Below are 23480 nucleotides of genomic sequence, written 5' to 3' on the forward strand. Positions count from 1 at the left end.
CCGTCCAGCCATCCAGAGACTGAATGCTCTTCACTGCTGGTTCCGTCCAGCCCTCCAGAGACTGTATGCTCTTCACTGCTGGTTCCGTCCAGCCATCCAGAGACTGTATGCTCATCACTGCTGGTTCCGTCCAGCCCTCCAGAGACTGAACGCTCTTCACTGCTGGTTCCGTCCAGTCCTCCAGAGACTGAACGCTCTTCACTGCTGGTTCCGTCCAGTTCCTCCGAGCCCGAGCTCTCTTCTTCGCTGGGCCCGACCAGTCCAGCCCCAGAGACCGTCCAGCCAGCGCCAGAGGCCGCTCAGCCTGCTCCGCCCTGGCCACGCCCTCAGCCTGCTCCGCCCTGGCCACGTCCTCAGTCTGCTTCGCCCTGGTCTCACCCTCAGCCTGCTCCGCCCTGGCCACGCCCTCAGCCTGCTTCGCCCTGGTCTCGCCCTCAGCCTGCTTCGCCCTGGCCACGCCATCAGCCTGCTCCGCCCTGGCCACGCCCTCAGCCTGTTCCGCCCTGGCCACGCCCTCAGCCTGCTCCGCCCTGGCCACGCCCTCAGCCTGCTCCGCCCTGGCCACGCCCTCAGCCTGCTCCGCCCTGGCCACGCCCTCAGCCTGCTCCGCCCTGGCCACGCCCTCAGCCTGCTCCGCCCTGGTCTCGCCCTCAGCCTGTTCCGCCCTGGCCACGCCCTCAGCCTGCTCCGCCCTGGCCACGCCCTCAGCCTGCTCCGCCCTGGCCACGCCCTCAGCCTGCTCCGCCCTGGCCACGCCCCTCTCAGGCCCCAGTTCGTCCCCCCTCCTTCCTCTGTTCCGCGGCGTGAGGTCACGCCTCCCGGGAGGGGGGAGTTCTGTCACAGTCCTCCGTCGGCACCAGTCTGTCTTGTCTTCAGCACTACACTTCCCAGGATCCTCTCGTCACCCTATCCCGTGTTCACTCCCTCATCAGCCACCTGTTCCTCGTCATCATCATCTGTTTCACCTGTTCTCACCCCATTATGTTTGATTAGTCTGTGTATTTAGTTCCCTTTGTGTTACTCTATGATTGTCGGTCGATGTCGAATGTTACCCTGTGTTACCTGAATCCTTGCCTGTATCCTGAAATAAATGTTACCTTCCGTGTGAACCTGGACTCCTCCTATTCCTTCCGTCTGCACTCCTGTTCTCCTGCACCATACCCCGTGACACATTCATTACAATAATACTCAATCCAAATATAATGAGACATTGTGAAAACCCTTTATTTTAATAAGTTCTTGTTGCAGCTGATTAAATTTAGGGTACATTTCACACAAATATTTGTCAGTTTTCTTGAAATTGTCTTGATGCCCCTAAATACCAGATTGTGAGCAAGTCTTCAGTTCAGACTCATTATATTTTAGACAAAATTATATTTTAAAAATTTTTAAATTCAACCTTTGTTACAATTTTTTGGATATTCTTTGCGCTTTGCTTTGATTTTTTTTAAATTGATTTTAAATTTAATTTTCATTTCATATTAATTTCTCACATGTCTGCAAAAGTTCTGTCAAGTATGTTACTAACTGCACATCCTGAGAAAAAATAATACTACATTATACTATTTTACACTACACTATACTACATTATACTACACTATACTACATTATACTATACTACACGACACTACAATATACTACACTACACTATTCTATACTGTACTACACTGTACTGTATTATACTACACTATACTGTACTATACTCTGCTATACTATACTCTGATGTACTGTATTATACTATACTACACTGTACTGTGATGTACTGTACTATAATGTATTATACTACACTGTACTGTCTTATACTCTGCTGTACTATACTATGATGCACTGCAGTATACAGTACTGTATTATCTGTATTATACTATACTATATACTTTGCTATATCGTACTGTGCTGTACTGTACTATACTATATTGTCCTGTGCTATACTGGCATTATACTTTACCACACTAGACTGTATGGTACTGTACTATACTAGACTACACTTTACTGCACTATACTATACCAGACTGTACTGCACTGTACTATATGGTACTACACTAGTCAAGTCAATGTAGATTGTTTCAAAGCAGCTTTACAGAGATAAACGTATTATATAATTTAAGGTAACACAAGATTAGTTTTGGTTTTATACCACACTGTATACTGAACTGTACTATTACAACACTGCACTGTACTGTACTAAACTATACTATATCTTTCCTAACAGTAATGTGAATTTGGAAAATAATGTCATAAATAATGGCTTCGTTATATTTACAGTAAGCTAAATATATTTTATTCATCAATTTTAGCTAATTATGGAATGAAATACGATTTTGAGTTATAGCTAGATTTACTCATACTAGGCGACCTCGGGTGTCCAGAAAGGCGCCAAATAAATAAAATGTATTATTATTATTATTATTATACTGCATATGTTATCAAGATCATATAAAATACCTTAAATTAAAATTATTTTTAGTTACTGTGATCATTTTAAATGATTACACAACTGTAATCTAGTCTCTTTGGCTTATAAACTAGAAGAAGCTTGAAGCTCATTCTAGCTCCTGCTCTCTAAATCCCCAGCTGATCTTTAGGTTGTCCTGGGAACATCACAACATGTGAGTGTGTGTGTGTGCTGTGGCTTTTGTATGTCTTTTGCTTCATCTGTAATGTCAGAATAAGTCAGGATGATACAGACCTCTGCTGTGAGGAGCGCAGGATCCTGGTCAGCGATACGTAGTTGCCCTCGGCTGTGCCTTTCCCTATAGTGGGCACTGAAGACCTGCAGGCCACATATAGCGCACACGCCAACCAGTGCAGGTCACTGCCCTGAGACACACAGACAACAATTCAGTGAGTTCAACACACTGTATATTTTGCCACTCAAGCAAAACAGCTATTCAATAAACACAGAACGGCCCCCAAATGTTAGTATTTAGTTCCCGTTTGGTTTTAGGAATGTTGCAAGGAGGTTATTTTTTAAACAACCTTTCCTGTTGGATATGTATCATGAAAATACCATTGTATTCTGGGGTGCCTAGAATAGACCATGGTATATGACAGAAATAAGACATTATATGACATTTGATTCAACCCATACTGCATGGCACCGAAGCAATGTTGAAATGTTTTTCTCAAGCACAATAAGGTGACACTGGGACATTAGTGGTGGAGATTCATTGATATTTATCAGCCTTTCAACAAGCACAACTTGTCCTCACTGTCTCCTACACACACTCAGTGTTGAAGCGTGTTCATTCAGATAAAGCCGATGATGTCACAGATCTCACCCCCTCACGCGCATTCTGCACTCATACACACTCACACATATTGACAAACACTCTTTGACAAGTTTAAAGCACACACTTCATACATTAAACATAAGAATAACAGGTTAACATGTCAATTCACATGAATACTATTGAATGCGTGCATATTTACGGATCTAAATGCGTGCAGTAGTGGGCCTGCGTATAAGGTGTTCACTTTACCTCCAGAGTGTAATTTTTGCTGATATTTTCATAACTCCTCCATGCCCTGTTACTCGACTCCTCATCCATATTCAGTGCTCGACACAGATCTTCAAATGCATGTCTAGTTTTCACCAATGTATCTTCCTCATCGCTCATTTTTGGTGGCTTTTCGTGCGTAGATGTATATACGAGTTATTTGAATCTTTTTTTGCAATAAAAGAAACGTAGGAAAACAAACCGCTGTGAAAAGAACAGGAGTGAAAATAAGAATTAAGTTATTTCATGACAGCGCGAGCGACTGTACAGTTCTGCAGAGTGTAGCCATTTAAATGTCCTTTGACTGACAGCTCGCTCTGCTGTATTTGAGTTACGCTGAGTGCGTGCCGACACACGAGAAACGAAGAGTTACGCATAGTTTTTGACGTAACTACACGAGCGTATTCCGATTCTGCACGTAGAGCCCGTCACACGGAAGTGGAGGTCCCGCCCACTTTCTGACTTATATACACAGTCATAAAATACTGTTTTACGAGTATGTCAGCCTGTATTTAAGGTTTTAGATGACATCTTAATACAGTTCAACAAGTAAATTAGACCTTTGCCGTGTTAAGTTTTTATAATACTATAATATTTTGCTATCCAGAGGAAGATTTGCTCTGACATTCATACATTCTGTGACACACATATTGACGTGCAGCGAACTAATTGTTACTTTTTTAATAACCCCCCCCCCCCCCCCCCCAGCAATATTTAAATAGAAATTCAACAGCTGTTTTTGAGCGCAGTTTATTATAGGCACGCGAAAACGTCACGCCGTAAAAACAAACACCATTTCCCATAAAGGCAGTTGCGGAAGGGGATTCCTTTAAAGCGGAAGTGGAGGAGTTGTTTGTTAGCAACTGTCGCTGTGGTTTGTGTGTGATGCTTTTGAATCGGTGAGATGATATTTCTTGGTTAAAATATTAGTATTTTATGAAGCGTTGAAGTACGCCGTGTGTCTATAAGTTCGTCTATCGTAACATTAGCTATGTGTTTTCTGTGACTTAGCCGTTTCAAAAAGTACTGTTAGAAAACATACAGATTGCAATGCAGTGAAGTATCAAATATACCAATATCTGATGGAAATGTCATTACAATATTTATATGTGGTCATATTTAACACCGTGTCCTAAATAAGCATGGTGATACCATCATATTCCTCTGTAGCCCACGTCCAGTTTTAATTTACTGTAATTCATATTTGCAATTTTTGTATATTTGCTTTGATTTCAGACTGAACGATGTTTTCCCGTGCTGATGAAACAGCTGGTGATATTCCTGTGAAAGACATCACTGTCAGCACACATGGCGCAGCTACATTACCAGGTCATATTAAAACAAAAGTATTATTATAACTGTTAAACATTCATTGCAGTGAATGGCAATTAAATGAAAGCGTCCTGCTTGTTTTTAGAGTCTGTACTGTCCCAGAATGTCAGAGAGAGGCAGAACGTGTCCAAGTTCAGCAGGGAAGAGCTGGAGGACAAGTTTTTGCGGCTGCAGGATGAAAACCTCACTCTCAAACAACACACATGCAAACAAGAAGACAAGATCCGCAGGTTCGCTGAATCATTCAATTCGAAATATGCATTTTAATGGGCTTAGTTTTATTCGTTGGAAAAATGGATTGGATACAACATAAGAAGAACGATATCATACATTTGGAAATGTCTGCGGTGTTTCAGGATGGCCACGAAGTTGATCCGTCTGGTGAAGGATCGTAAGCAGAGTGAGAGCGCGGGCGGGCGAGATGTTGAGATGGAGGAGATGATGGAGGAGATGCAGGAGAAGGTTCAGGATCTGGAGAAACAGAACGAAGGGCTGAGACGGCGTCTGCTGGCCACCAAACAGCAGCTGCAGGTCCAAACCCGCCGACACACTCCCTACAGCCACATCCAGCCTCGCATCAACTCTGGCCTGCGCAGACCCCTGAGCCCAGCACGACCACACACTCCCAGAGCAGGTTATTCTATTCTATTCTATTCTATTCTATTCTATTCTATTCTATTCTATTCTATTCTGTTCTATTATATTCTATTCTATTCTGGTCTATTCCGTTCTTTCTGGTCTATTCTGTTCTGTTATATTCTATTCTGTTCCGTTCAATTAAATTCTATTCATTCTGTTATATTCTGTTCTGTCTATTCTATTCTGTTCTGTCTATTCTTTTCTATTCTGTTCTATTTATTCCATTCTGTTCTGTTCTATTCATTCTGTTCTTGTATATTCTGTTCTGTTCAATTAAATTAAATTCTATTTGTTCTGTTCTGTTTTATTATGTTCTATTCTGTTCTATTCAATTCGTTCTATTCTATTCGTTATGTCCTATTCTATTCTGTTCTGTTCTATTCTATTCTTTATATTTGTTCTGCTCTATTCTGCAGTCGATTTTATATTATGTTCTGTTTTGTAATTTACTCTTTTAAGTTATGCATTTATAGCAATTATGAATAGTCTATTTCGGCCATATTATGTATCCCATTCTATTCTACACTGTGTTAAACTCTACTCTATTCTATTAGGTATTCTATTTTATATCTATTTTCTATTGTTACATTTTTTTCCCAATCTGTTACATATTCTATATTTGTTTTGTTCTGTTATGCAATCCATTTTCTAATCTGTATTCTATTTTGTTCTCCAATATGTACAATTCTGTCCTATTTTCATCTCTCTATCTACCCATAGATGGCAGATTGCGATGTATTCTATTCATTCTGGTCTATTCTGTTCTATTCTGTTCCGTTCAATTCAATTAAATTCTATTTGTTCTCTCTTCTATTCTGTTCTATTTCTGTTCTGTGTTATGTTCTATTCTATTCTATATATTTGTTCTGCTCTATTCTGCAGTCGATTTTATATTATGTTCTGTTTTGTAATTTACTCTTTCAGTTATGCATATCTCAATCTCCTCTATTCAGTTGTATTTAGTTATATTCTATTCTATGATCATCTCTTGATATTTATTTGTTCTGTTCTTTTCAGCAGTATTATATGATGTTCTATTTTGAAACATATTATTTTGTTCTATTCAGTCCTATTTGGTTCTATTATAGCAATTATAAATAGTCTATTTCTGCCATATTTTGTATCCCATTCTATTCTACACTGTATTAAACTCTACTCTATTCTATTAGGTATTCTATTTTATATCTATCTTCTATTATTACATTTTTTCCAATCTGTTACATATTCTATATTTAAGTTTTGTTCTGTTATGCAATCCATTTTCTAATCTATATTCTATTTTGTTCTCCAATATGTTCTATTCTGTGTTCTATTTTCATCTCTCTATCTACCCATAGATGGCAGATTGTGATATGTACTTTACTTCCCTATTCTATTCTATTCTATTCGGTTCTATTTAAATTATTTTTAAATTCTATTTAAATTCTATTTGTTCTGTTGTATTCTGTTTTATCTATTCTATTTATTTTATTCTGTTATATTCTATTCATTCTGTTCTTGTCTGTTCTGTTCTGTTCAATTCAATTCTATTTGTTCTTTCATTCTTGTCTGTTCTATTCTATAAATTTTTTCTGCTGTATTCTGCAGTCGATTTTATAAAATGTTCTATTTTGTAATTTACTCTTTCAGCTATGCATATCCCAATCTCCTGTATTCGGTTGTATTTTGTTCCATTATATGTGTGCTCCTGTGTTCTATTTTAATTCTACTATAGCCTATTTTTCTGTAATATGTTATATCCTTTTCTATTCTAATTCAATAATCGTTTGGTTGAGGGGGACCATTTTTTTTGATAAATTCTACAGTTATTCTTAAAGGATCCTTTGAGTGTATCCTAAGATGTGTAGAAACAGAGCTACTGGAGAAAATTATAAATGCCTTATATTTAAAGTATGCTACAAAATATGGGTGTTTTATATTTTTTAATCATATATAACATGTTTTATTCAAAGGCATCAGGCATGTTGAAGGGGAACTGAGTGTGAAACCCCCCCAGGGTCTGTTGCCCCGCTACGGACACAGTCTTCTGGATGAGGCCCGCGCTGAGATCCGCAACCTGTGAGTGAAGCACAGTCTGTTGACAGACCCACACACGCGAACGAAAGGAGAGTCACACACACCCGCTGTTTTCCGTGCTCGCAGGGAGAGTGTGACTGAGATGCAGCAGGCTCAGCTGGAGGAGATGGAGAGATCAGCGGAGGCGCTGAGAGATCAGCTGAAGAGGAGAGAGAGAGAGGTGGAGGAGGCACTCCTGCAGATGAGAGAGCATCAGGCTGGTGGACAGAGGTGCTGTTCTCTCTTCACGAACACTACTCTTTATCTCATATCTCACGAGAGGATATTAATATGAACGCATGGAGTTTGAATTGTAAATCGTGTTTTACAGGTCAACTATAAAAGATAATGTCGAGATGATCAAACTGCAGAAGCTGTTATCTGAGAAAGGAAACGCCCTCACAGTGCTGGAGAGCAGATTCCTTCAGCAGCAGGAGGTACGAGGGACCGTCAGGGACCTGTGATTGGCTGATAATATACAGTATCTGTTATATTATAATTACGGAGTATGTTCCCTCAGTCTTTGTGCCTTAATATATTCTGACACACACTGCGTTTTAGCATGTCAGTAGGATTAAAAAAAAAAATATATATATATATACATAGAAATTAATACTTTTATTCCACAAGGATGCTTTCAATTATGAAAGAATTGACAAATTTACAGTAAACTAAAGACATTTATATTGCTACAATAAATAAATGATTTTCATTAGGGCTTTCAAACGATTAATCGCATCCAAAATAAAAGTTCGTGTTTACATAATATATGTGGGTGCACTGTGTATAATTATATATATATATATATATACACTCACCGGCCACTTTATTAGGTACACCTGTCCAACTGCTCGTTAACACTTAATTTCTAAGCAGCCAATCACATGGCGGCAACTCAGTGCATTTAGGCATGTAGACATGGTCAAGACAATCTCCTGCAGTTCAAACCGAGCATCAGTATGGGGAAGAAAGGTGATTTGAGTGACTTTGAACGTGGCATGATTGTTGGTGCCAGAAGGGCTGGTCTGAGTATTTCAGAAACTGCTAATCTACTGGGATTTTCACGCACAACCATCTCTAGGGTTTACAGAGAATGGTCCGAAAAAGAAAAAAACATCCAGTGAGCGGCAGTTCTGTGGGCGGAAATGCCTTGTTGATGCCAGAGGTCATAGGAGAATGGCCAGACTGGTTCGAGCTGATAGAAGGGCAACAGTGACTCAAATAACCACCCGTTACAACCAAGGTGGGCAGAAGAGCATCTCTGAACGCACAGTACGTCGAACTTTGAGGCAGATGGGCTACAGCAGCAGAAGACCACACCGGGTGCCACTCCTTTCAGCTAAGAACAGGAAACTGAGGCTACAATTTGCACAAGCTCATCGAAATTGGACAATAGAAGATTGGAAAAACGTTGCCTGGTCTGATGAGTCTCGATTTCTGCTGCGACATTCGGATGGTAGGGTCAGAATTTGGCGTCTACAACATGAAAGCATGGATCCATCCTGCCTTGTATCAACGGTTCAGGCTGGTGGTGGTGGTGTCATGGTGTGGGGAATATTTTCTTGGCACTCTTTGGGCCCCTTGGTACCAATTGAGCATCGTTGCAACGCCACAGCCTACCTGAGTATTGTTGCTGACCATGTCCATCCCTTTATGACCACAATGTACCCAACTTCTGATGGCTACTTTCAGCAGGATAATGCGCCATGTCATAAAGCTGGAATCATCTCAGACTGGTTTCTTGAACATGACAATGAGTTCGCTGTACTCAAATGGCCTCCACAGTCACCAGATCTCAATCCAATAGAGCATCTTTGGGATGTGGTGGAACGGGAGATTCGCATCATGGATGTGCAGCCGACAAATCTGCGGCAACTGTGTGATGCCATCATGTCAATATGGACCAAACTCCCTGAGGAATGCTTCCAGCACCTTGTTGAATCTATGCCACGAAGAATTGAGGCAGTTCTGAAGGCAAAAGGGGGTCCAACCCGTTACTAGCATGGGGTACCTAATAAAGTGGCCGGTGAGTGTATATATACACACACACACACACATGCTTGTATATATTTCAGAAATATTTTCATGTATATACTGTATATAGATTTAGATATAATTTATATTATATCTAAATATTTTATATATAAATAAAACAAATTCTTAAATATACATGCATGTGTGTGTATTCTATATATATATATATATATATATATATACACATATACAAAATAATTATACACAGTGCACCCACATATATTATGTAAACACAAACTTTTATGTTGGATGCGATTAATCGCGATGAATTGTTTGACAGCCCTACTTTTCATTTTATGTTCATTTATTGGAGAAGGATAACCCCTTGAGATGGAACATCTCATTTTCGAGGGGGTCCTCAAGATAACATCAAACACTTACAGACATACTAAAGCTCTTCCACACAACCAACACCCCAAACTGTCCCAACTCTGTCCAAAGCATATCACATAAACAATATACTATGACATTAGGATAGCCTATATTACAGGAGAAAACCATAATTGACGAAACCACAAAAACAAACAAATATAACCTACATATACATACAAATACAAAAATACATACCTATATACACATATGCACACAAACATGCATGCATGCATGCACTGCCTACATACATACCACATACCTACATACACATGTACACATCCCCGCACACATGCTCTTTTCTTCACATTAGTGAAGGAAAAAACAAAAAAACAAACAAAAAAATAAATAAATAAATAAATAAAGCAAATTAAAACACAACTCATATACTAGGAAAACATATACATTGGTCACAAGATTGCAAGTAAGTTAAAAGGGCTGACTTAAAGAGTGGAAAGGAAGAGATGGACCTTAAGGAACAAGGTAAGCTGTTCCAATCAGAGGGGGCTTTGAATTTGAAAGAACGTCTTCCAATTTCTTTAGATATATTTGGGACAGAAAAAAAGAGATGATCAAGGTGTCTCAGGCCATAAGTTGACCTATATAGAACTAAATGTTGCTTCAAATAAAAAGGATAATTAAAAAAAATACATTTATAAACAAATTGAAACCAGTGTAGCTGACGTCTAGCCTTTGGTGATAAAAGATTCAATTGTTGGTACATATGACAATGATGGGTTTGAAACGGACATCTCAACACAAATCGACAGAGACTGTTATAAACAATATTTATGGGTTTAAGGTGTGATTCTGTTGTACTCATATAGACAAAGTCAGCTTAATCAATAATAGGAAATAAAAGCTGAGTTACAATTCTTAATCTAATCAATTGTGTAAAGCAATTAATTGAACGATATAATAATCTTAAATTATAATTTACTCTTTTCACTATAGAATCAATATGAGGCCTAAAGGAGAGGCTGGAGTCAAGCCAGAGGCCCAAGTATTTCAATTCCTCAACATTCTCCATTAATGTACCATCTGAGAATTTAATTGTTAAGTTATTGCCATGGTTATGTCGAGCAGATCTAGTTGAGAATAACATACTATAAGACTTACTTTTATTCAATATAAGTCCATTATTCGAAAACCACTTTTGAATAGTATTAAACTCAAGTTGCAGTGATGATTGGATTGAAATAATATCACGTTTTGAAGAATAAATAACTGTATCATCAGCATACAAGAGAATTTGACTATCAGAGCACATTTGTGGGAGGTCATTAATGAAAATAGAAAATAAAAGAGGGCCTAAACAAGAACCTTGAGGAACACCCTTATCCATTATCATAAACTGAGAGAGAGAGCACCATTGAGATTTACACACTGACGTCTGTAATGAAGATATGAATTAAACCATAGAATGGACTGTTCAGAGAGACCAATGTTATATAGTTTATCAAGGAGAATATAATGATCAACCAGATCAAATGCTTTGGTAAGATCTATAAATATTGCTCCAGTGGACATATTATTGTCCAAAGAAGATGTAACATCGTTAACAAATTTTGTAAGAGCAGTAGTGGTGGAGTAATTGGGCCTAAAACCTGATTGGTTTGGAGAAAAAATAGAAAACTCATTAATGTATTTAAACAGTCTCTTGAATATAATTTTTTCAAATACTTTTACTACATTACTGATAATTGAGATTGGTCTATAATTGTTAGGATCAAGAGGATCACCACTTTTGTATAAGGGTGTTACTCTAGCACACTTCCACATAACTGGAACTTTGCAAGAAGATATAGATAAATTAAATAGATCACATAATGGATATGCTAGAACACGAGAGGCAATTTTAATGAACTTTATCTCCAAACCATCTATACCAACACCACTTCCAGATTTAATTTCATAGATTGCCTGCTGTACCTCAGTGGGATGAATTGTAGTAAATGAAAAAGAACTGTTTACTACATTACTATTTACAGGGTTGGAGTAACAGAATTCAGGTGGACGTAAGTTACAGACAGAAGAGAAGTGATGATTGAAGGCATCAGCTACAGAAATTGGATCACTTATAATAGTATTATTTATTTTTAGTTTTGCAAGGGAATTCTTATTAGATTTATTCAACAAGCAATTAAGTTTTTTCCAAAAATGTTTAGGATTTGTAAAGTCATTTGATAATGAATTTTTATAATAGTCAGATTTGGCATTTCTTGTTTTAACAGTACATACATTTCTTAATCGCTTATATTCAATCCAGTCTGCCAGATCTTTTGTTACATGATATCTTTCCCAGGCCTTGTCCCTTTGCTTAAAGAGATGTATTAAGTCACCAGCAATCCAAGGTAGCTGTCTACCCTTCACTTTAACTGAAGCCCATGGAGCATGTTTATCTATGACTTTTAATACCTCAGTATGAAAGAATTTCCAGGCATCATCAACATAAGGAATTAAATCCATCCTGTCCCAGTTAATACATAACAGATCTTGAATAAATGCATCATTATTCATATTTTTAAATTGTCTTACCTTGATTATTTTTGGTGGTAGACGAGGTAACCTTATTTTCCATATACAAAAGATAACTGAATGATCACTGAAGCAATCAGATAAAACACCTGAATCAGCAATTCTATTGGGATGCGTAACCAGGATCCAGTCTAAGAGAGACCTGGAGTTTCCCACCACTCTGGTAGGCTCTTAACTATATTCATCAAAAAAATTCATTCTCGAGTGGCAAATCATCATGTACAAAGTGATTTCTGAAGGATCACGTGACATTGAAGAGTAATGATGCTGAAAATGCAGGTTTTAAACACAGGAATAAATGACAATTTAACATATTAAAATAAAATAAAAATATTTTAACAATTAAATGTATCCTCTGTGAGTATAAAAGACTCATTTCTGCCCCTTCTAAAAATTAATCACGCTATTGTAAATTATTATTATGACATAAAAAGTAACAAAATTATGACACACTATGCATAATTATGAGAAATTATGTAATTTCATAGTCAGTAAATGTCATTATTTAGACTATGTCATCATTAAGGTTTATTAAAGCATGAATTTTAGGGTTTTTTTTGCTTGTGGGGTGAAAATGAGCTTCCATAGAGACTTCTCTCAGCTCAACATTTTTAACACAGTGAAGTGTCATCTGAAAAAAATTGTAAATAAAATGTCCTAAATTTAAATCAATTATCCAAAATCAATGTTATATTTAAAATCCAAGCATTAAAGCTAATATTTCCCGTGATCATGTTTGATGGATGTGCCGTGTGGTAGTGCCCTCTGCTGGTGCTCATGTCAGTAGCAGGCGCTGTGTGTCTCTGCAGAGCATGAAGACGCTGAAGGCCAGTCATGAAGCAGCGCTGCTGAGGGTGGAGGAGGTGAGCCGACAGATGAAGGAGGAGAGGATGAGGAGTTTACAGCTGGAGACGCAGATGCAGAGCAGAGTTCTAGACCAGAGACACGTGCAAGAGGTGCACACACACACACACACTTCTTTGTGAGGACTCTCCATAGACATAATGGTTTTTATACTGTACAAACTGTATATTTTATCTCCACTGCCCCTACCCATCACAGGAAACATTCTGAATTTTTACATTTAAAAAAAGAAATAATTCTGTATGATTTATAAGCGTGTTTAACCGTGGGGACCACAATTTAGGTCCCCACAGTGAGACGAGTCCCCATCAGTTAAGGATAGAAAAACATGTATACACACACACACACACACACACACACACTATAGTTGAGCATTACAGCAGACAACAGTAGTGTGAATAAAGGATGACTGCAATATAAGTCGAATATTTAGAATTCTATAATAAATGTGTAATTTCGGGGATTTGATTTTGTGTTTTTCCACCTATATGTACAGTGTATATATATATATATATGAAATTTTCTTCTTGAATGATAATTTTTATCAAGCTTGAATATTTAATTTTGCAATTTAAGTGAAATTACTGAACTTAAATATACAAGCTTGATAACAATTATCATTCTGAAAGAAAATTTCAAATGGCACTGAGACGCTTTTGCATCTGAACTCTTTATATATATATATTATTTATTTATTTATTTAGATATCGAAAATGTTTTCAAAGTTTACCAATTGATTTGTTTTTTTGTCTTTCTTCAGCTACAAGAGAGAATCCAAGATTTGGAAAAGGAGAGAGACTTGCTCAAGGAAAACTGTGATAAATTTGTGAAAAGGTGAAAAGATAAAGGAGTAGTAGTACTGTATGATGCTAGTGGTGCTTGATAACGTATCACTGTTATAATGGCTTATGCATTAAAGGGATAGTTCACCCAAAAATGAAAATATCATTAATTACTTACCCCCATGCTGTACCAACCCCGTAAGACCTTCGTTTGTCTTCGGAACACAAATGAAGATATTTTTGATTTATGCTTTCTCTACACCTAAAGACTTGAAAAGATTTAGAAAAGACTTAATAAGATTATCAGTTCACATCTAAAGACTTGGGTTCACAGTTTTTTGTCTTAGACTAAAGATTTTACAAACACTGAATCTTGTAGTGGCACTATTTACAAGACTACAACTAGATTATTTTAGCTTTTTATTCCCACCAAATTCTTCCCATCATGCTCAGCAGTGATTTAACAAAAATGGTTAGTTAGTTTACCTCAAAAAGACACGGCTGCTCTGCCCACAGCTCGATAAGGAGAAGACGCTCCTCTTTATCCAGATTCCCTTTATAAAAACAAACAAATATAACGACTTCATTCGACTATTCCTTTTTTTCCTTGTGGGCCTGAGATGAGAGTTCAAGAGATTTCCACGACGCATGCGCGAGAACTGCAATCTTTTTCTACTCTACGTTCAGTTCTCGCGCATGCGTCGTGGAAATCTCTTGAACTCTCATTTTTGGGTGAACTATCCCTTTAAGAATTGAAACAAATTTCTATCACTGTGCGGGAGCTTTCTGACCTGAGCTGCACATCACTGAATTGGGTTTTGCCGTTTGCAATAGTGCGTTTGATGTGAGTCGGGAGCAGAAATGGAGGATTCGAGAACAGCAGCTCAAACTGCAGATCGTCCAGCTGGAGACGGCTTTAACATCGGACCTCGCCGATAAAAACCTGATCCTGGACAAGATCAAGGCGGAGAGAGGTAACCGCACACATGACTGCAGGCGCTTCACACGGCCGTTGTGTGTGTCCACTCATTGTTGCTTTGTTTTCACTGAAGATGTAAATGAGAAACTGGTGCAAGAAAACAAGGAACTTCAACTGCGTTACCTGGAGCAGAAACAACAAATGGATGAAATTAAAGATCGCATGAAGTTCTTTACCAAGGTAAAATATAATATATATAAAAAAACAAAAACAATACAGATGGTTTTATTTGATGCCTGAATCTGATGCCTTTCTCTAAAGGAAAGTGAAATAGATGCTGCTGAACTCAGTGAAGCCCTGATGCTTATAAAGGTAAATACTGTATATTTGAAACTACCAAACTAATTAGGCACCAAACATATTGTAATCGTTAGCATTCATCCGCTCTGCAAGTCTATGCTAGCCCATACGACCACTTGTGGGAAAGTTATGAAATTTGACCCTCTGATAAAGCACCAACTCAACCGCTCTAGCGCACTTACGCACTTAATAATTTAATTTCTTGAAATGTATTTCTTTTTTTCATCTGATTCCTTGGCGATTGACCATATGACGTCATTTCCATCATGAAAATGTTTCTTCCGTTTGGAATTGACCAAATAACCTACTTTTTCGAACAACTCCTCGGCCATTGCTGTGATTTTCATCAAAATTAAGCCAGATCATCTTCCGACCATGCTGGCAAAAAGTTATGGTATTCAAGTTGATTTGTCAAGCCATTCTCTAAATAACGTGTGAACGAATTTGACAAAGTTCAACAAACGTGAGGATATATCTCTGTAATGGGCTCTGTGCACGACGGTATTTCCGGTGAAGCATTAGGGATGATCGATAACTTCCGCCGATCGTAGAGTCCAATGCAATACCGAGAATTTATATTGAATTTTATACTCCATGGTTATACTAAAGAAACGTTAGTCACAAAAACAGATAAAACAGACACCCCTCGTTGTGTTTATGCTTCTTTTTAAAATTATATTAAATAAATATAACTATATATAAAATTACATCTAAACGTATGTACGTTTCATTTCAAAGGCTGGAGGACAGTAAATATTGAAGACTCTGCCATAATCCCGTTTTCCTCGGTTTTCCTCCGCTTAAATCTGCACAACCGGAAATGGACAAGCATCCTTGCGTCAAATGCGGAATTTATGCGTGCATATAGCCCATGGTTTAGCATATTCTGACCAAACTTGGTGTGTGTTATAATGCCAACCATGATCTGAGGTGAACTGCACAGTGCCACCTAGTGGTCTGGAGAAAAAGATTTATTGCAGCATGCCAAGTCGAACGATGCCCAATTTTCCTACATCGGCAAATTTGGGGTGTCGGCCATTTTGAATTTTGACATAAAATTTTATATTTGATAACGCATAAGCGTATCATTATGAAACTTGATATGTGTCTTTGGAACCATACCCTAAAACTGCGTTCACACTAGACGCAAACAAGCGACATGATACCATTAATTTTCAATGGTGAGCGGCCGACATCCAGCGACACGCGCGGTCGCGACCGTTGGCGACTGGATGGGGCGTGTCTGACGACGCGACAAAGTTGAGAAATTTTTTACTTTATGCAAATGAAGAGCGATTTTCGCGAGCGACAACCAATAGGAGTGAAGTCATTGGAGCGCGTCACTCTTCAGTGCGGAGTCTGACCGAGGCAAGTTAAACGAGAAGCTCATCTTAGCCGTCAGAAACTGTCCTATAATTTATGACATATCTCTGTGTACATACAGTGGTGGTCACCGTACTGACTCCGTGACTGAATGGTTTCGGGAATCCAGATAGACCGGTATTTGCCTGTTTGCTGCAGTTAAATAGCCGCGATGGCAAAGAGCACTCACTGTTTCTCGTTCATCTTTAATATTATGCATTTTATGTACTGATTCCATTTATATTTAGACTTTTCCTTCCAAAATATTTGTTCGTAGCGGCAATAAAACGTATTTCTTGTCTAACGTTGAGAAAAATCCGTGAATGTCACTCACAAACTTGCTTGGCAAAAAGTAGTGAGAACGCCCCCCAGCGCAGAACTGCAGCGACAAAGTCGTGTGTAATGTGAACGCAGCTTAAAGGAACACTCCGACTTTTTGGGACTTTAGCCTATTCACCTTACCCCCCAGAGTTAGATAAGTCCATACATACCTTTTTCATCTCCGTGCGTGCTATAAGTCTGTTTGACGCACCCACCGCTAGCCTAGCTTAGCACAAAGACTGGATGTGAATGGTTGCAGCTTTCATACTAATCCAAATGAGTGACAAAATAACGCAAACGTTTTCCTATTTACATGTTGTGGTTTGTATAGTCACAGAGTGTGCAAATATCAAGGCCATATGAGACACAGACATCTTTTGACCGTATAAATACTATATTTTCTGAAGGGGAAGCACTGCTACTTGGGCAGAGTGATAACAATCACCTGAGACGCACCGTGACGAGGAGCAGAGAGTTCGCTTCGCTCAGCGTTGGAATAAAGAGTCAGCTAACGTTAGATAGAAAAGCAAGGTTTATCATGGGTGTTTGCTTTATTGTATGAGCTGTGACAATAAACAGGGGAGACCAGGTAATACAGTACCATGTTTCATTGATTTCCAACCAAAAACGCACCCAGATTTATAAATATCACATGAATAAATAATTATTATTATTACAGGAATCAATATATTTTAAATGCAATTTATTAGCTGAACCAAATGTATTCAACAGTAAATACATTTGCCTATATAATATACAGTATTGCATTACTATAGGATAGAATAAGGGGAAAGTAATAGCACAAATTGTTTTTGCACAATGAACTCACAGCCTATCGTACCCTTTTGCACGCTCAAGTTCGTTATTTCCATGGTTATTTCAAATTTAGGCTACTAGGCGCGCCGCGCGCAGGGTGCAAGTTCAACGCGGTGAACGCGCTCGTTTTTTTTTCCCAAGCGCGTCTGCGCCACATCAAGATAAAAACATATTCATACCCTAATCATATAATAGTGTCACTGACGTTACATTAGATCTGGCTAAAGGCACTGTTACAGTAGGTCATCTAAAAACATAAAGAACACTTACCTCAGCCGCAGGTGATCCACTTGTCCTGTCTGTGCTATCGATGGGATGGTCGTATCCTTCAGCACATTATGGTCCGTGTGGCAAATTCCATTTTTTCAAAATAGTCGTCCTCATTGAAATGTACCGAGCAAACATAATGTCCCTTGATAATCTTAGGTGTGTTTGGATAAATATCCAGAGTAAGTTAGCCATTTCTTCATCCAGTCAGCGTTTTTAGTTGGAATTCTGTGAAACATGGTATTACCTCCCCTGTTTACAGTCGCAGCTATTTACAATAGAGCGAAAACCCATGACTCTAAACTACGCTTTTACTATTTATAAATTGCTGACTCTATTACCCAAACACCGAGCGAACTCTCCGCTCCTCACCACGGCGTGTCTCCGGTGATGCGGTTATTACGCTGTCAAAGTAGCAGTGCTTCGCCTTCAGAGAATAGTTCCCAGGTTTTATACGGTTAAAAGATGTCTGTGTCTCATTTGACTTTGTTATTTGTACATTATGTGACTATACAAATCACAACATGTAAATAGGAAAACGTTTGCGTTATTTTGCCACTCATTTGGATCAGTATGAAAGCTGCAACCAGTCACATCGAGTCTTTGTGCTAAGCTAGGCTAGCGGTGGGTGCGTCAAACAGACTTATAGCACGCACGGAGATGAAAAAGGTATGTATGGACTTATCTAACTCTGGGGGGTAAGGTGAATAGGCTAAAGTCCCAAAAAGTCGGAGTGTTCCTTTAATGTACTCAAAGTTTCGAGGCAGTGCCACCTTGTGGTTATCATAACCTTGTGGGTCATGCCATAGAAACCAATTTTGCTATAGCCGGCCAAACTTCCTGTTTTTATTTTCTTTTAAAACCTACTTTTTTTTAATCTTCTCCGAGACCGTTTTTCCTATTTTCACAAAAATCGAATTGTATCATCTTCAGACCATGCCGGTAAAAAAGTTAAAAGTTTGGATTTTGTGTCGATATACCACATTGTTTTTGTATCCCTCTGCAACAAATTTGATGGCATATTATATTTGTATATTTGCAGTATTTTGGCATATTGACACCAAACTGTGCATGTGTCAATGTCACCTCACACTGACATCAATGCATAATTTGGTAACAGCGCCACCTATTGGCCAAAAGTGATAAACCATTAAATCAATCTGCATGACTGATCGTGTTCTTTCAAAAACATAAAAAAATCATACCCACTCCAAACTTTTGAACAGTAGTGTGTACTGCTAAGCTTAATCTTTGTTTAGAAATTGTCATTGATTTTCTGTCTTAATGCCCATTTAGACTCGTAGGAGTCAGAAGAGTGGAGAGCTTGGCTTCCTGGAGAAGGTGGAGGAAGATGTGAAAGTGGACGTGAAACGATCTCTGAGGGAAATGCAGGCCACTCATGCTGAGACCATTCAAGAGCTGGAGAAGACCAGGAACATGCTCATCATCCAACACAAGATCAATAAAGACTATCAGGTTTGATCAATCCTTTCACTGAGACTGATGTTCTTTACTGGATTAACACAATGCTGTTGTTGCTGGTTAACTTTAATGTAATAATTCTTTCAGAAATAATAGAAAATAACAATAGATTTGAAAGAAGCGTTAGTGTTGGGAATATGTCAAGATGCTCTTGAGGATTAAATTGACCTACAGCCTCCATGTCTTTGTGCAGCCTCCTCAAAAGTAGGTGCAGTATCAACTGCAAAGTCACATTTTGCTCCAAATTGGTATGGAACGCCCACTTTTCACAATTAAATCGATTCCCAGTGGATAAATAGGTCATGCCCTACATTTTATCTCTTGAAAATACACCACATAATGGAGCAGTGTTGTAGAGTCCGTCTCGAGTCTGAGCTCAAAACCATATTTTCAGGGTCTCTGTCTTGTCATTGACTTGGGACCATTTGGTCTCGGACATGACCCTCTTCTGGGATCTGTCTTGACTCTGACTTGACCTACTAAGGTCTCGGTCTGGACCTGGAGTCGAATCAGCAGGTCTCGATTGCAACACTGGGTTGCAAACTTCATTTCATGTTAACTTCTTCATATACAGATATTGGTCGCATAAGGCTAATGCATTTCAACATCTATGTTGTTATAGGCTGAAGTTGAAGTGGTCACTCGCACGATGGACGATCTAAAACTTGAATACGAATTGAAGACGGAGAAGCTGGCTCAGCTTCTGGACATGAGAGCGGCCAAGATAAAGAAACTTGAAGGTTTAGGTGCCTCCAAAGCATGATCTTCCGATTCCCAATGTTTCCCAAGCGAGCAGTTGTGCTTAGTAAAACCAATTCTTCCTGTGTCCTTCCAGCCCAGTTGAAAGACATTGCGTATGGAACCAAGACCCATGTTTTCCGACCTGACGTCCCCAGTGATGACGTCACAGATGAGTTTGATGGACCCCTCCACTTGGCTCGAGGCGAGAACCTTCTGGAAATCCACTTGGGGAGAGCGCAGTTCACTCCTGAAGCTGTAGAGAGTCTAAAGGACAGAGATCCGTCCACCTTCTGCACGTATGCCTTCTACGACTTTGAGCTGCAGTCCACGGCTGTGGTGCGAGGTGCCCGTCCAGCGTACGGCTTCACTTCTCAATATCTGGTGAGAGTGAATGAGCTCTTTTTGAACTATCTGCACTCCAGCTCTGTTACCGTGGAGGTGCAGCTCGCCGAGGGCTTGAGTTTTCGCACGGTGGCCGCTGGTCAGCTCAGGCTAAATCAACTGCTGGAACGAGATGGGAAGGTGTTCGGCACCATTCAGTTAGTGGGTGAGTCTTTAGACTGTCTGTTGACATTGAGGACGACCAATGTTTTGTTGTTGTTTTTTTTTTGGTTGATATCAAATGCTGTGTTCACGTGCTATGGAAAATAGGATATTTTCCACTTGTGAACTGGTATTTACCAGTGTGTTGCGTTCAAGTGCTTTTGTTGTCGTAATGTGGTAAAAAGATGGAGATCCAGACCTGTTATTTAGCTAAAACTAATTTAGATTGCTTAAGTCATCTGCAACAGCAAGAAAATGATTTATCAAAACTCAAAAGGTAAATAATATGCTGTATATTTTCTGGATCATGAATAGTATTTTTACCAGTGTTGTAGTCGAGACCACCTCACTCGAGTCCGAGTCTAGACCGAGACCAGAGAGAGTCGAGTCCGAGTCAAGACCGAGTCCATAGAGAGTCGAGTCCGAGTCGAGTCCGAGACCAGACCGAGACCAGTGAGGGTTGATTACCTAATTTACTTTTATTTACTTAGAGAAATCCTTTTTTTTTATTTTTTTTTTTACTGAATTTACTTAGAGTTTAAAAAATATGATCACGGTAAAAAGGCCACATAGTAGGTGGTGTTAAAAGCAATTTTATTACAATTTGTCATGTGCAGTTGAGCACTAGAAAATCCCCAATCACTGGGCGTGTCAATCAATTTAAAGAAATATGTTATTAACATACATTAATAATCATGAAAAATATTTTGAATTGAACTCGAGTGGACTAAAAAAAAAGTTCGAGTACGAGTCAATTCCGAGTCCAAATGCACACGAGTCCATGACAAGACCAAGACCATTAAAATATGGTCTCGAGACCGAGTCCGAGTCTCGAGTACTACAACACTGATTTTTACCATTTACGACTCTCGCGGGGCTCTCTGCCATTTTGAAAAGATCAAAGGTTATCTCATCTCGGCAACTCGTCCATCAAAATATTCTACGAGTTGCCCAGAGGAAAATACCACATGAGGGGGTGTTCATTTGCATTTTCCACGTTGGCTTTTGGTATTTACCATAATTACCATAGCACATGAACGCAGCGTAAGGATCCGTTGACTGAAAACTGAAAATGTACTCGCCATTTTTTAGGGCTGCACAATTTGGCAAATTATCGAATTGCGATTTTAATTGATTTTTTTTTTTTTTTTGTGCTTAATGGTTAAAATTACGATTGGAAAAACTCTCAAACTCGCTGTTTTTTCAAAGGACAAACAGCATTTACTATTGATCACAGAGCCGCTCTTCACTAACATGCTGTGCATATGTTTACTTAAAATTACTAAAAAGATTTAATTATCGCACTAAGCCAAATCCCGATTTCAGGTGATTTTGTGCGTTCCAAACTTCTATGACACTAGTGTTCAATCCTGCTACTGGAGGGCCAGTGTCCTGCAGAGTTCATGTCCAACCCCAATTAAACACACCTGAACCAGCTAATCAAGGCCTTAGAAACTTCCCGGCAGGTGTGTTGAAGAAAGTTGGAGCCGGACTCTGCCGGACAGTGGCCCTACAGGAGCAGGTTTTGTACACCCTGGTTATATTCAATTCAATTCAAATTTATTTGTATAGCGCTTTTCACAATACATATTGTTTCAAAGCAGCTTTACAGAAAGTGCATTTCAGAAATGTACATTTAGTTAATCATTTAGGCCATAACATATCTCCGGCGTCGAGTCATCTCTTTACGGGCGTTTTAGTCGTCTCATCACAGGTGATAGGGGCATGTTATGCTGTTCATAATATTAATGCATTCAATCTGATTCAACAGTATAAAAGGTAAGCATTATGTGAATGCTTGGCTAAAGAGATGCGCCTTTAATCTGGTTTTTAACTGGGACAGCGAGTCTGAGCCTTGAACAATATCGGGAAGGCTATTCCAGAGTTTTGGAGCTAATTGTGAGAACGCCCTCCCTCCTTTAGTGGACTTAGATATCCTAGGAATGACCAGAAGCCTCGAATTTAGTGATCTTAAAGAACGCGATGAATTGTAGGGCGATTCTATACACAGGAGCTAAACCATTTAGGGCTTTATAGGTCAATAGTAGTACTTGTAGTTGATGCGGAACTTAATAGGTAACCAGTGTAGAGATGATAAAATCGGTGTTATATGATCATATTTTCTAGACCTAGTAAGAACTCTAGCAGCTGCATTTTGCACTAACTGTAGCTTGTTTATTGAGGATGCAGGACAACCGGCTAATAAAGCATTACAGTAATCTAGTCTCGAGGTCATGAATGCGTGAACCAACGTTTCTGCATCAGAGACAGATAGCATGTAACGTAGCTTAGCAATGTTTCTAATGGCGCTTTTCCACTGCATAGTACGGTACGGTTCGGCTCAGTACGCTTCGACTCGGCGTGGAACAGTTCGGCTCACTTTGCGTTTCCACTGCAGTAGTACCCCTTCAAAGTGTGTGGGACTGATCGTTATTTGCGCGCGCCTCTACTGCCATGACATCATCTTAAAAGCGCCACATTTTCAAACCCACAACACAGGAACAATGGAGACTATCGAGGGGATGGTGTTCCTGATTCTCGGTATGTGGTTGTTTTTAA

General features: G+C 39.1%; 2 protein-coding genes across 2 annotated transcripts in view; one reads left to right on the forward strand and one right to left on the reverse strand.

The window, feature by feature from the left end:
* rbl2 (retinoblastoma-like 2 (p130)) overlaps positions 1-3945 on the reverse strand; it is a 47666-nt gene extending 43721 nt beyond the window's left edge. Inside the window, exons 1-2 of the mRNA XM_039656705.2 lie at positions 3480-3945; positions 2687-2817 (exon numbers count right to left, since the gene is read on the reverse strand). Coding sequence (XP_039512639.2) covers positions 2687-2817; positions 3480-3617 — 269 coding nt within the window. The 5' untranslated portion in view covers positions 3618-3945. The remainder of the gene's footprint in view (positions 1-2686; positions 2818-3479) is intronic.
* A 317-nt stretch (positions 3946-4262) lies between these two features.
* The window catches only part of rpgrip1l (RPGRIP1 like), a 39813-nt gene continuing 20595 nt past the window's right edge, over positions 4263-23480 (forward strand). The window contains exons 1-15 of the mRNA XM_039656702.2: positions 4263-4396; positions 4734-4826; positions 4915-5059; positions 5186-5463; positions 7421-7526; positions 7611-7754; positions 7855-7960; positions 13274-13420; positions 14089-14162; positions 14945-15084; positions 15163-15269; positions 15351-15401; positions 19452-19631; positions 20260-20377; positions 20473-20925. Of these exons, the coding sequence (XP_039512636.2) occupies positions 4742-4826; positions 4915-5059; positions 5186-5463; positions 7421-7526; positions 7611-7754; positions 7855-7960; positions 13274-13420; positions 14089-14162; positions 14945-15084; positions 15163-15269; positions 15351-15401; positions 19452-19631; positions 20260-20377; positions 20473-20925 (2134 nt within the window). The 5' untranslated portion in view covers positions 4263-4396; positions 4734-4741. The remainder of the gene's footprint in view (positions 4397-4733; positions 4827-4914; positions 5060-5185; positions 5464-7420; positions 7527-7610; positions 7755-7854; positions 7961-13273; positions 13421-14088; positions 14163-14944; positions 15085-15162; positions 15270-15350; positions 15402-19451; positions 19632-20259; positions 20378-20472; positions 20926-23480) is intronic.

Source organism: Pimephales promelas, chromosome 25 (genome assembly GCF_988280905.1).
Source record: "Pimephales promelas chromosome 25, fPimPro1.hap1.1, whole genome shotgun sequence".
NCBI classification, from domain to species: domain Eukaryota; kingdom Metazoa; phylum Chordata; class Actinopteri; order Cypriniformes; family Leuciscidae; genus Pimephales; species Pimephales promelas.